This window comes from Apus apus, chromosome 12 (genome assembly GCF_020740795.1).
Source record: "Apus apus isolate bApuApu2 chromosome 12, bApuApu2.pri.cur, whole genome shotgun sequence".
Taxonomy (NCBI): domain Eukaryota; kingdom Metazoa; phylum Chordata; class Aves; order Apodiformes; family Apodidae; genus Apus; species Apus apus.
In genome coordinates, this window is record NC_067293.1 from 7,826,713 (window position 1) to 7,841,344 (window position 14,632).

The 14,632-nt window shown below is 47.8% G+C and overlaps 1 protein-coding gene across 1 annotated transcript in view; it reads left to right on the plus strand.

Annotated features, from left to right (window-relative positions):
• The first annotated feature begins 3,470 nt into the window (after nt 1-3,470).
• The window catches only part of GPR50 (G protein-coupled receptor 50), a 40,209-nt gene continuing 29,047 nt past the window's right edge, over nt 3,471-14,632 (plus strand). The window contains exon 1 of the mRNA XM_051630136.1: nt 3,471-3,648. Coding sequence (XP_051486096.1) covers nt 3,474-3,648 — 175 coding nt within the window. The 5' untranslated portion in view covers nt 3,471-3,473. The remainder of the gene's footprint in view (nt 3,649-14,632) is intronic.

Consider the following 14,632-nt stretch of genomic DNA (forward strand, 5'->3'; position numbering starts at 1 on the left):
GGAAGGTGCTTTAAGGTCTCCCGAGAGCCCTGTGTTCTCCAGGCTGAACAATGCCATCCCTTAGTCTGTCTTCATAGGTGAGGTGCTCCAAATTATGCACCAAAAGAAGTGACCTGATGAAAAGCCATTTTTGTGTTTTTGCCAGTTGTGGCAGTTTCATAAAACATGGTCCCACTTCTACCTCATGCTGTTGTGCTAGCAAGATTTGTTATTTTTTTTTTAAGTGAAGCCAAAAATCTTCATTGGACAGCTTTGGTTCTTCCATCAGTGCTGTTGGCCCAGCACAACCACCTGCAGTTGGTGAAGGTCAGTTGGGGTTCAGCAGAATTTGCAATAATGTTTTCCCTATTCTTCAGCAATCAACAACTGTTAGCTGTCACTAGGAGAGCCAGTTCCCTGTAAGACATCCCAGCTTGGTGGGTTCACAATGGAACGGGCTGGAAGGCAGCACTAGCAGGTTTGATGCTAGAGACAATTGTTCAGGGTGCAGGTTTGCTGAGGCTCTTGAAAGCCTCCAGAGCTGGGGGATGAATGACATCGTTGCATGTGTCTTTAGGCAAAGTGCTCAGAAAGGTGGCTTTTTCCTTGATGTCAAACAACACCTTCATTAGTTTCAAACCACATTTCTACCAGCCAGTCCAAGACATGCACATCAAGTTCAGGTCCTCTGAAATCACATTGCAGTTCTCCACATCTGAAATCATTTGAGCGTGTCTGGAAAATGGTGCAAACAGCTGTCAGAGCAGAGCGGCGTGAAGGTGAATGGTGCTGGGAGGATGTGTCCACATGCTCCTGCTCCTGTACCACAGGTAAGTCCTGAATACAGACCAGATGAAAGTCTGAACAGAATAATTTGGTTTACATAGAGTGAAAATATTTCCCAAACTATGCCAAAGTCAGTGCAGAGTGTCAACCTAGAAGCCCAAAGAAGCCCAACTTCAAGCCAAAATCCTCCTTTTGACAGTTTGAAAATCCAGGATTTGGATTATTCTCTTCAAAAAACCACTTTGTTTCAAAGTTGAGTGCTTTCCACTAATGGGGAAAAGGTAAAAAGGCACTTAAAGCAGCTTGGCTTGGCCAAGGCCTGAGTGCAGACACGAGGCTGACTTTGACCCTGGGCACTGGGCTGGGGCAGGCCCTGTTTGCTGCTCCGTGTGTGCAGCTGGCGGGAACAGGGCAGCCAAGTGTTTGGTTTTAGCTTTGCTACTGACTCACCCAACCAGGCAGTTGTAAAATCCCCAGGCCAGGCTGTGACACAGACTCGACGATAGCTGGGGCACTTTGACCTGCACACAGAGGAAATGGTTTTGGGTGAAAGCCACGGGAGGTGTCAGGGTGGGCAGCCTTGGAGCACCCCTGCCCCCACCCAGGCCCTAGCACAGCTTCATAGCTGATCTCCAAAGACCTTAACAACTACTTTCTGGGTTTGTTTTCTAAATAACATTGAGCATTCATGTGGTTGCTGTAACGCAGCCACAATGCTGACCACAAGGGCTTGGTGTCTTGTTGCTCGTGCTGGTGTGGAGTAAAGCACAAAAGGTGCCTGGAAGCCTCAGCGTGCGGCTGGGCAGCAGGAGGTGGAAATCCCTGCTGAGAGCTGTGTTCCTGCAGCCAGGAAATTGTTGCTGGGGTTTCTGCATTGTGCACGCCACAGTTGGTAAAAGGCATGAAAAGGAAAGCGAGTAGTTCCATTCTGACAAAACTGGCTGAAAAAGTTCTTGTGAGGATGGGTTTGCCTCAAGGGTGGCTGGCTGGGGCAGTGGCAGCCTGGCTGCAGAGACACCAGGCAGCATTTGCAGGGGGAAACAAAGGTGAAGAAAACACTCGTGACAGGGAAAATATGCAAAACTTCACCTTGTAATTTCTGCCTTCTTGGTACCCCTGTCTGAGACTGGCAGGGCTGTGGGTGCTACTCTGCTTCTGCGGGGCAGCAGAGGTGCTCACCACCAGCTGCCTTCCTAGGGGCTTCCTTGAGGCACGGCTTCATGCTGGAGAGGGTGGCACAAGCTAGAGCTGCTGTCCATGTGTCTTTGTTTAGACAGTTGTTCTATCGCCCTATGAACCTCCCCACCTAAGATGGGAAATCAGGAAAAAGAAAGGAGACCTGAGGATTGAAATGAAATCAGATTTATGGTACAGAATACTTCTGTTGTCTCCCTTGGGTCAGCTGCCCTGAGCTTCCCTCCTCCTGGCAGAACACCTGGCCAGCTCAGAACTGCTGAAGACCTTGATCACTATGGAAACCTGAATACCATGGCTGGCAGCAAACTAAAACAAAGTGCCTTATCAACTTTGTTTTCATAGAATTGGGTGTTGCAGTCTTCTCAAAATTTGATTTTAAAATTCTACCCCTGAGAAAGCAGGACACCATGACCTCTTCCTTGGACAAAAGAAAGCATCATATAACCATTTTGGTTGGAAAAGCCTTTTGAGATCATTGAGTCAATCTGGTAACCCAGCACTGCCAAGTCCACCTTGTCGCTGGGCACCACAGCTACACAGCTTTTAAACTCCTCCAAGGATGGTGACTCCACCACTTTCCTGGGCAGCCTGTGCCAGAGCCTGACAACCCTTTCAGTGAAGCCATTCACAGAATGTTAGGGGTTAGAAGGGACCTCTGGAGATCATTGAGTCCAAACCCCCTGCCAGAGCAGGACCACCACAGAATCTAAGGCAGGTCACTGGCACAACATGAGGCCATTTCCTCCTGTTCCACTGCTCGTTACTCTGAAGAAGGGACCAACGGCCACCTCGCTACAACCTCCTTTCAGGTACGGTTCATCTCGCCTCAGTTTCCTCCTCAGCGCGGTGCTGCACCAGCGGTGCGGGAGAGGAGGAGCCGAAAGCCCCGTGGGGCAGGCGGGTTGCGCGGTTCTGGTTGCTGGTCCTTGCCGGCGTGCGGGGCTGAGTGTCACGGGGCACACCGGGCACACCGGAGCCAGCCTCCCCCAGCTCACAGCGCACACCGGGCACACCGGAGCCAGCCACCCCCGGGTCCCGGCGCACACCGGGCACACCGGAGCCAGCCTCCCCCCGGGTCCCGGCGCACACCGGAGCCAGCCTCCCCCCGGGTCCCGGCGCACACCGGGCACACCGGAGCCAGCCTCCCCCCGGTCCCGGCGCACACCGGGCACACCGGAGCCAGCCTCCCCCCGGGTCACAGCGCACACCGGGCACACCGGAGCCAGCCTCCCCCCGGCTCACAGCGCACACCCGCGCCCCGGGGCTGCCCCGCCGCTCCCCGCCGCCGCCGCTTGGTGGCGCCATGGCACCGGAGACCCGGCGGGTGCCCCGCGCCGGCACCGGGCAGCGCCCCTGCCCCGCCCCGGGCAGGGCGGTGGCACCGCCGGGGGAGGGGGCGGTGGGTGCCCCCCGGGACGGGGGCCGAGCCGTGCTCCTCCTCCCCGCGGCGGCGGCCCGGGGGGCTGCCGCCCGGGCTCCTGCTCCTCCTCACGGCCCGACCAGGGAAGCGCATGGAGCGGCCGGGGAGCAACGGGAGCTGCCCGGGCTGCCGGCTGGAGGGGGGTCCGTCGGCGCGGGCCGCTACCGCCCTGGCGGCCGTGCTCATCTTCACCATCGTGGTGGACCTGCTGGGCAACGCGCTGGTCATCCTCTCGGTGCTGAGGAACAAGAAGCTCCGCAACGCCGGTGAGCGGGGGGCGGGCGCGGGGGGCGGCGCGGCCCCGCTGCCAACTTGCCGGCGGCGGGCGGAGCGGAGCGGACCCGCAACGCGCCCGGGGCTGCCCCGGCCCCGCACCGCGGCGCTCCTGGGGTAGGCGGCTGCGGGGGAGCGCAGCCCCGTCTCCTTGGTACCGGAGCGGTAAAGGGCTGCGGTGCCCCGGGAGCTGCCGGTGAACCAGAGTAGCACCCGCTCCTCTCTGCTCTCCTGTGACCCGGTGACCGCTGGGGTTCCGTCCGTCCCGTCCTGTGCCGCTGCTTCTGTCCTCCAACTTCTCGGAATTTGTGTCTCCCAGAGGCAGCTGCAGCCCGGGGAGCCTGAACTCACGGCGCGACTCGGGTAAAGCCGCGGTCCCGCAGCCAGAACCGTGCGGGGAAGGAGCGAGGGGAGCAGGCGCTGACCAGGAAAACTCCGAGAGCCAGAGGCAGGTGCAGAGGAAAACTGCTCGGATTTTTAAGATGAGCCTATTACTATGCTGAAAATTTGCTTTTGTGTTCCAGCCTTGTGTATGTTTTTAGCATTTTAATCTCGAAGTTGCTTTAGGTGACCAACTGAAAGCAGAGTGAATGTTTTTCCGTGTTGTTTGTTGTGTTTTGTTTTTTTCCCATGAGTAATTTGAAAGTCTGCTTTGAAGCCTTGTGTGTTGACCTCCCTAAGGAATTAATCTAGAAAAAGTATTAAGTTGATATTAACCATTTTTAAGAAGGTTGTATTTTTTTGATGGTGAATTGTTGGTTTCTTTTTTGCCTTGAAAGTCTTGTAATTTTAGCAAAGAAATATCACTGGATAGAAATTTTAGTAAAGAAATAACACCAGTTATAAATTGCTCTGTGAGAAGTTTCAAGTAGCCTGGGTAGTGCTGCTTAAAATGTACTGTAGGTGATGTTTTGTTAAGGAATACACCACTGTCTGCTTTTACAGAAAGATATAAAATGACCCTTAGTTTTATGGTAAAATAATTTTAATGAAATATCTCTACAGTGTTTACACTGTGTAAGACAAAATTGTAAGCATTTTGGAGATGCTGATTCTCTCTCTTTGTCTCTCAGTCTTCTGTAAATACGGAGTAACTCAGCGTTCAGTTACAGTAGCTGATGGAACAATTTCCACCCAGTGCCTTTAATGTTTGATTGATTTATTAATGATAACACACAAATGGCTATTGGCTTGGGCAGGCACTCAATGTAGTGTCCTCAACCCGTGAGCTGTTGTCTGGTACACAAAACACAGCCCATAACATCCACAATTCTTGAACATGCTGTACTGGCTTTCTGAGAACTTTTAATATAGTTGGGAAAAGTATTTTCCATTCTCTTCAGCTTTGCTTTATAATGTGAGCACTGTGAGCTGGTGATCAGTGGTTCTGGGAAAGAAAAATTGAGATACCCTTTCCTTCCCCTCAAAATAACTAGTGGTTTATGTTATCTGGCTGGTTGGTCAGTAAGTGGATTTAAAACTATTTAGCTGCTTTTATCACCTTTCAAATTGTTAATCACTTGGATGCATTTCATGTCTTAAGGCTGCCTCTGCTGGGAGCTGGCTTAAAGTTCCTGCAAATGTGAAAAAGAGCAGCTGTCCCTTGAAGTCACCATGGAGATATTTTCCATATCTTAATCCTTGTCAGCAGCCTGTTGTCTGCTCTGCATACAACCTATTGGGATGTACGAGTAAACCAACACAAGTGAAATCTTTGCTAGCCTCCCTGGATTGAGGGGAGGTGGCTCTTGTTGCACACAGAACTGCAGTGGGACTTGTGGGGAATCCTGTGTTACGCGCTTCCAAGCAGTGGCAGCTGTTCCTCCTGTTGTTCCTCCTTCAGTCAACAGCCTAAACTGGGAATGTCTTTGCCAAGTCACTTGGGGGGTTCAGCAGTGGGAAAGCAAAGTAGTCAGACTGGTGGTGATAGTCTGAAGTGTTCAGTAAGGTAAAACATCTAACCAGCATCTAAGTGTTGTCATCTCACTTTGCTGAAAAGATTATGTGTGTTTAGGATGTTCAGACAATATCTGCATCTGACCATGCTGGGAACCAAGTGGGCTGTCTGCCTCCCTTGGACACATAATCAGAAGTCAGGGGTCTGAGTTTAGTTCATGTTCCTCCTGACCCATGAGCAGCACCATGAATAAGAGGGGCTCAGCTGGAGCACAGCAGCCAGGTTGAAGTCCTTTAGACAAAGAGTTGCTCTGCTCGTGTTCAAACCTACCCTAAGCCAGTCCAGTAAAAGGAAAAATACACCCGTTATGGATGTGTCTGCTCTTGCCAAACCCTGGAAGTGCCAAGCCCTCTGTTTCTGGAGCTTGTTCACAGGAAGGTGGCAAGAGCCCAGCTACAAGGTCATCCAGCTAAAACTATTGCCAGGATAAGCTGAATTCAGGCTGGGATGTGAAGCTGGCGCTGTTCCGGTAGCGGTGGTGTGTGATCACTCCTGTGGAGCTGGGATTTTTGGTTCATCCCCCTGGACCTCTCTGCAGTACTTGGCATGCTTCAACACCTCTGTACAGCCTGTAGCTACAACGGACAGAGGACAAGTGTGGCTGTCAAGCAGGGTCTCACAAGGGGTAATCTCACCAGTGTGGTCAGCTGCCTGGGGAACATCAGGATTTGCCTGGAGCTGGACAAGCAAAAGGATGTGAGTGATGCCTGTGGGCAGAGGAAATCCAGAGTCATTGAAAGCCCCAGGCTTCCTCTGTGGTGGATAGTTCACGTCCACAGTTTGTTGTTCAGTCAGTTATGCTGGAGAACAGCTGGTGTTAAGCTTTCCTACAGTAACATCCAGCTACCCAGACACTTGGAGCTGCTCATATGGTCCAAGAGCTTCAAACAAAGCTCCAGGCTTTGGTCCAGATATCCACAGTACAGGACATTTAGGTGGTTGAGGGTGAAGGACATGGGGAATAACTGCTCCTCCGGCAGAAGAGATGTCTTCATGTCTTTGTCAGAGGCAGGTGAGAAGGAGTGAACTTTTTAGGCAGCTGGAAGCCTTCACAGACCTGGCAACCCTGCTATCCCAGCACCAGTGGAGCTTAAAACAAAAAACCTGACCTTTAAAACTTTCCAAGGGCAATCACTCCACTCCTCTTTTCCTCTGGGAAGGTGTTAATATATGTCAGGTGGGTGTAGGTGTGGCCTGTGTTGGTACTGGAAGGTGCTCAGAGCACTGGGCACGGATTAGGACCATGCAGGAAATAATGTGAGTGAGCTGTGTGTTGTGTGGCATGTTTAGGATCATGACCAGCCAAAGGCTGCTGGCATGGTTGAGTCTACAGATTTTCCTTTGTGGGTCCTGCTAGCTTTACAAGTGTGACAATCTGCACTAAAACCAGCCCATAGTTTCCAGTCACCTGCTCTTTGGGCTGAGCTTCTGGCAGTGACCTTCTCTGGCTCTCCTGAGCTCACAGCAAGCTGATGCAAACAGCCAAAACGTGCCTTCCCTGCAGACCCACATCTCCCACCAGTGCTGCCTGGAGCTTTGCCTGCAGAGAGCAATTCCTTCCTTCCTTTGGGCCCTTTTCCCTCCTGGAAGCATCTCTCCAGGGAGCTGAAACCTCCAAAGGGATGGGCGGTGCAGATGTAGCCCTAATGGGGTTACAGGGCTCAACTGGCTTTTAGTCCTCTGGGTATCCACTATTTGCTGCTGTTTGCATAGTGCTGGGGATTCTGTTCTTAGGCTGTTACACTGGCCAAAGTCAAGCCTCACACAGAAGTCTGCATGTGTTATGTCAGCACAGTTACCTTTGTCAGCCAAATGTGTACTCTGAGCAGAAATACCAGATCAGTTTGACAAGCCCTCGGACCAGAAAACTGTGCTGAGTAGCACTGGTTGTGTTTGTGTCCCCAGATACTGGCTGTCCCCTGCCTCTGTCGGGACCACAGGCAGGGTGACCTGCCTGCTCTTCCCAGGTCAGGCCATATGCCCTCTGGAAATACTGGCACAACACTCAGTTTGTGTTTGCCTGAGTGGGGTTTTTTATTTATTGGTCCAAATCCTCTGGAACTTCCTGGCTGGTCTAGGACGTGTTTCTGTTGATTTTATTTTTTTTAAGGTCAATGCTAGGGATTTGGTGAGCTCTTTCATGCACTCTGATATGCAAATTTTCTAGCTGCAGATGTGAAAAATGGCTAACAGACCATCTTGGGTATCTTCCCAACTTGCTTCTCAGAGAATTTTGTTATAGCTGAGATATAAGTCATCCTTATCTGCAAGGACAAAAGTAACGCATAAATTTTCTTCTACATGTCCTGTATCAGGGTAATTTTATGGTGCTTTTGTTAGCATCAAGCCTATTTTATTGATAATTGTTCTTGTGTTGTTGTGTTTTTTTTTCCTGATATACCTATTGCCATTAGTGTTTTTTTAATATCTTTTAGCTCTCTTTATAAAATATGTTGTTTTCCAGCTGTGAATTTTATAGTGGATTTCCAGTTTGTTACAGATTTATTTTTTAATTTGGCTCTTGTCTTAAATTCTTATTTTAAACCAAATAAACTTCTTTTGATTATACTTTTGCTCTTTTGGGTGGAAAGGAGAGCTCCACTAAGGCATCTTTAAACATCTCCCAATAAGCATTGTCACATTTGCTTATATTTAGATGTTTTCTCTCAGTTATTTTTGTCTGCTTGTTTCTAGTTTGGCAACCTGACCTTTCAGAGATGTTGTGTTGGACTGTGTTCTGCTTCCTTATCTCAAATGCAGTTGAGAGCTGGGTTTGGTTTTCTTCCAGCTACTGCAGGATTTCATGGCCCTAGAAATCCATCTATTATATGTAGGTGTGTTGAGATTGATTTTTGTTTTGTTTTTAGCACCACAAACCCACCAGCATCAGCCACAAGCCTGAAATTGCAGACGTCTTTTCTTTCTGTGCACTGCAGGGTAGATGCTTCAGGAGCTGCTCATCTGTTCCACTGATTGGTTTGTCCATAACAGATGCTGACCCAAGGCCTTGCCAGGGACTTCAGAGGGCTCTGCTTTCAGGAGAACAGCTGCTGTGAACAAAGCATCCCTGGCCTGCTGTAGATTAGCATTGAAAGGTGAGGTGATGCTGGCTGCCCCCACCTACTGAAGTCCTTCTGACAGGCAAGCCAGGACAGAGGAGCTGGGAACTGACTTGGGGTGGGGAAAAAAATGACCTAGGTGGGAAAACTGGGTTTTCCCTTGCAGGACAATGAGGCAGTAAAACTGGCTTGCCCTGCCTAATTAGGACAATAGACTAATGAGCTAATGAGAGAAGCTTTCCCAGTGTGGATGTACCATTAATTAAAAGTCTTGCTAAATTCTAGGCTAGGCAAAGCCTTTGAGATTAGTGTGGGAGCAAGAAATAAGCAATGAATTAACACCAGCATTGTGTCTTTTAGCACACACACAGCCTTCTCTGTGGAGTCTTTAAAATAATAAATTTGTTTTGGAATAAATTACACAGATATGGAAACAGAGCAGTGGGCAAGCCACAAAGAGGGCTTACAAGGAGCTAGACTGTTTCAGCCTTCCTGTGGCAGCATCTGTTCTTCCTTACTGGTATTTTGACTCAGTGCTCTCATTTCTTACTTGTTTTTTGAGACAAATTTCTCCCAGGAGAGGCTGGATTTCCTCTGATTGATTGTTAGCTTTACAAACCCAGTTGTTGCTGCTGGACTGTTCCTGTTACTTTGCTAAACTAGTCTTTCCCAGTTTTTTCTTACTTTTTAAAGTGATTCTTTTGCCTATTTGCAATAAATGTGGAAAGAGAAACACTTTTCCTGAATGAAGACAAATGACCAAACTCTGACATATTTTTCCTGGAAGGTGATCCTGGCTTATAATCAACGCTTCTATTTTCTTCTCCCATTTTCAAATGAGTTTCAGTTCCCAAAAATCAACAAAGCTTTTTAATGGACCTCTCCAAACAGATGTTACCCTATGGTTCAGTATGGATGTGCACCCGTGTATATATATCACTGGTGAGGTTTGCTCATGAGGTTTTGATGGTTTCTACTCACAGAAGATAAAATTTGGCAGAGAGGTGTCTGGCATGAAGGTAGTTTTGGTGTTAAGGGGAGAATGGCTGTGCTGCCAAGTTGTTGTGCACTGTGGTCCTGTGCTTGTTGCCATATGGCTGTAGGACGTGGGTGATACCCAGTGCTGTAAGGGACCTTACTGCAAAGCTGGCAAGTTGTTGGGCCAAGCCCTGAGCCACAAGCTGTCCTTAGCTGTGGTAAAATCCTCCCCAGCTGAGGTGGAAGGATACAGCAGGTCAATGAAGAGGAATTGCTGAGCAGCCCTTTGTCTGGTTTAGCTTTCAGCCATGGATATCTAGGACAAGTTCATTTTGAAATAGAAAGCTGACTGGTTGTTCTGCATCGTGTCACCCAAGAAAAGCACTTCTTTTTTTAAAGAAGAAGAAACAGAGAAGCCAGTTCCTGCAAAGTGTTAACTTTGTGCATGTCCTTCCACACACCTTTGCTTCTCTAATTCTGCTGAAACTGCTTTTTAATCGAGGAAACCAGGAAGGAAGGGGAAAGGTGCTGTGTCCTGGGCATCTAAATGCGTTTGGTTGCTGATTGCAGGAGGGGTGTGCCAGCCTGGGCAGGCACCTGGCACTGTATTGCACTTCTATCTTTGGAAACTCAGCAGCCCTTTTTGTTCTAATGGATCTGTTTTAACTCTTGGACTTTCCTTAAGTAGGGTGCTCGGTATTCCCTGCTCCTTCTTAAAATAATTGGGGGGGTTTGAATTAGCAGCCCACTAAACACTGCAAGTAACTAGTGGCGCCCTGGCTGCAATGCCTCTAGCAGAGCATAAATGGAGGCTGTTGCAAGGTGAGGGCTGGTCTCTTCTCCCAAGTAGCAAGCGTCAGAACAGGAGGAACTGGCCTCAGGTTGCACCAGGGGAAGTTTAAATTAGATATTAGGAAAAGATTTCTCCCCTGAAAGAGTTGTCAGGCACTGGAACAAGCTGCCCAGTGAAGTGGTGAAGTCACCATCTCATGAGGTATTAAAAAGACACATAGGTGTGGTGCTTAGGACATGGTTTACCGGTGGGCTTGGTGGTGCTGGGTTAACAGCTGGACTTGATCTTAAAGGTATTTTCCAACCAAAACTATTCTATAATTCTAGATGGTTTCCTGTGGATCTTGAGCATGAGCATTGGCATCTTAATGCTAATAATTCTAATACTAATGCAGTTAGAGTGGGTGCTAGTCCCAGGGCATGTCTGTCCCTGTTGTGTCCCTTGCACTGGACTTGTGGAGAGGAGATGATCGTGGCTGTGGGTGCTGCTTGAGGCTGCCCAGAGAGGCTGTGGCCGTGGTGGTGCTGTGGGCAGGGCTGGCTGCCCCACAGGCCCTGCTGAGGGCTGGAGCACCAACATATGGGCTACCACACCAACAGGGGCTGCAGAGCCTGGCACCTCACTGTTGGGAACAAAAGGCAATGCATGCAACATGTGGGGTGGTGTCTGTAGGGTACTGAGCACCTGTGCTGTTCCGTGGTGTGCATGTCTGGGAGGGAAGGGAGCGGGGGGAAAACAGGGTGGATTCAGAAGAAAGAATTATCATCTCCCTTCTGGGCACCCTGGAGCTCAAAATACTTGAACATCTCTTATGTAATAGGAAGATAGGTGCTTTAGATAATGATAAAAAGTTACAACATAAGAGACTCCTGATTTGGCACCTTTTGTCCTTCTGACTGGGGCCGACTTTAAAGCAGGCGAGGACTCTGTTGCAGTGGCCTTGATTGTGGCACAGGAATAGCAACAGGGGAAATAGGAGTGGAAATTCCCTGTGAAGTTGGTAAAAGGACAGTCTGAAGCTGAAATGTTATTCAGTTGCAAGAGAGATGATAGTAGCTTTTGCTTGAATGAAGCCTTTCTCTTATAGCTCTGCCTGTGATCTTTGTGTCTATGTGTTTGTCAAAAATGGTTTTCAGTTTCCTGTTGTGGAGGGCGTGAGTAGTTAAAAAACTCTTGTTGTGGCTTTCTGGGCAGCTGGGAATAAAACCCAATGCTATTGATAGCCCTGCCACCAAACTGTGCCTGACAACTATTATTCTTATCCTTCACACTTAGGAAAGTAAGAGAGAAGATGTGATTTCTTCAGCACAGTGATGAGTTGTGGGCTGTAGCAGGAGCATCCTTTCCAGGGGACTGCTGCTGGATGAATACAATTCAGACCCACTGTGTGCTGCTTTCCCTGTCTGAGACAAGGAGATTTAGCTCTGTGATAGCTGCAAGAAGCTGTGTTTATATCCATTCCATAGTCAGGTTAACTTTATTTCTGTCAGAAATGTGCAGTTGGCATTTTAACAGATGCATCAGGGATAATGCTTCTTCCTCTTGAGTACTGCTGGTGGTAGGATGAGAGACCTATAGATCAGCTGTCTGTGGAGATACTATTTCAGCTGCATTGTATTAGTTTCTCTGTCTTATTCTTTCTCCCCCTCTTTCCCCCCCTGAATTTTAAAATTATTTTGCTTTTAAGTGTTTTCCAAGCTGTGGGAAGCTACTGACATTCAGAAACTCAACCTCCACCACAGAGAACACAATTCGTCTGTGTTCTTTGTCAGCAAGTGTATTATAATTAATTATTCTAGTATTTGCAAACATTTATGGGTTGCTAAAATATCTTAACTCTATGAATTCAGAATGTACGTGTCTGATAATGCTTCAGAGCTGTTCTCCACACCTCTTTTATTTCCCTGTCTTCTTCAGAGAATCATAGGATTGTTAGGGTTGGAAAAGACCTGTAAGACCATCCAGTCCAACCTTTAACCTAAATTTACTAACCCAGCTCTACCAGCCCACTGCTAAACCGTGTCCCTAATCACCGTATCCATATAACTTCTAAACACATTCAGGGATGGTAATTCAACCAGTTCCCTGGCCAGCCTGTTCCAGTGCTTTGATAGCCATTTCTGTACTGAAGTTTTTCCTAACCTCCAACCTAAACCTCCCCTGGTGGAGCTTGAGTCCATTTCCTCTCATCCTATTGCTAGTTAATAGTGACAAGACACTGACACCCCCCTTGCTACAACCTCCTTTCAGGTAGTTGTAGAGAGCAATAATGTCTCCCCTCACAATCATGCTGCACTAATTTACCAGTGTCTGCCTAGAATTATGTTGGGAGTATCTTGAGACATAAGATGCCAGCTAAAATTCAACACAGCACAAGAAAATCTTGACATGGAACTTGCAAATGCTGCAAAATCCTACCTAAGGAGAACAAGCATCTCTGTTTCAAAGCTGCTGTGTCCTTTTCCCTTCTCTCTAAATAGTAAATGATCTGCATTAAAACAGTTTAGATGAGTGATAAAAAACATCTCTATGTAAGCAGGAAAAAGACAGAAATAGAGCAAGATGAGTCCAAAACAATTTTGTGAAGCAGTTTGGAGCCTTCTAGATCTGTGTTCTGCATCATTATGCAGAAAATGAGCCCTCTGTCCATGTGAATGTGTTTGGATGGGCTTTAAAGGAAAGAGTGACATGAAGCCTGTTGCTTGGGCACTCGGGTTTGCCTTATGATGAGGACACTCTCTTTTGGGGTCACCTCTTCTGCCATCCTCTCAGTCCCCCCCTTTCCTGTGATGCTTCCTTGGAAGTGGGCCAAGAGAGCTTCCCACTGGGAAGCAATGTAAAGCCAGTGAGCAGAGTTTCATGGCATGGAAAATATTTGCTCACTTCTACCTGTCTTCTCCTTCCCTTAATCTCTGGATGCTGTCATGCATAATCTCTCCTATAATTATAACTGCATTGGAACCAAGAGTGTGGAACCTCAGAACTACTTTATTCATTAATATGTATCTTCTCATATGACTTCCCTTCTCTTTGGCTTATGCTAAAAAATGGGTTTTTACTTGCCATTGTTAGAGTTTAAGAATGTAGCACGGATTTAAAAAACACACACAAACCCAATCCTTTTCTGTTTTGGGGGGAGACAAAATCTCAACTACAACCTGTGTTCAAGAATTCCCAAGTATTTAAGCAATAGTGGTAATTGCCTTCAAGGAGTTAAGCTTGTGGAGTTTTGTCTTGGAGCCACACAACATTTTTGGGTAGTTGTGGAAGAAAGATCTTATCTGTGTGTCTGATTTGCAGTCTAGCTCCTGGATGTCTGTTTTGCAAAGCTGCACGTGGGGATGTTCAAGTGGAGGTTTAAGTGGCTGGAAAGGTCTAAGACAAGTGACTTTAAATTGTCCCCCTGTCCCTTTGCTTGCCGTGTGCTCAGGCAGTGGGCAGGGGCTGTGCCAGCCCTGCCGGGATGGAGCCTGGTGCTGAGCTCCTGTATTGCTTCACCTGGGACCAGCACAAGAGACTCACATGCTTTGTCAACTCGCTCAAAGTTGTGATTTATATTAAAAAAAATAATCATTTGTTCAGGGACTCTGGTAGCCCAGGGATTTGCATGAACAGCTTCCTTAAACTCAACAGGGATGCATGTTTTACACTGTTGTTCTGAGAGGGTGGAGATGAGCCTTCAAAGCTGCTTGTGCTGCCAGACATGGCCAGCCAGGATGTTTGGGCTTTTTGCATAACTGATATCCAGGTGTTTTCTTGAAGTGTGTTGGGTAAAGAAAAAAAAAAATTGCATCCATAAGATACCCATACATCATCCTAGCTCATGGTTTTGCCCACCTCAGCTTTTGATTCAGATTCTAAGCTTTCATACCATTCAGAAAACTTCCCTGAAGTAGGAACAGGAAAGAGCAATGGAAAGCTGAGCACTTTTTGACTCTAGTGGCCCAGTCCTCTACAATCTTATTCCTCATCTAATTCACAAAGCAAGATAGTGAGGGGGTAGCAATTAGTATAAATTCATAGGTGCAACCTAGTGTCTTGCAGGGTTGTTTAGAGCAGGTTGTATAATGTCTCTTAACTTACACATCTCAATATCTCCTGGTCTGAGTAGTTTAAAGGAGTATAATAGGGAGCAGGTATTACTCTTGCCAACTTTGCAGATACTGGGCTGTGATGTTCCCTTTAGGAAT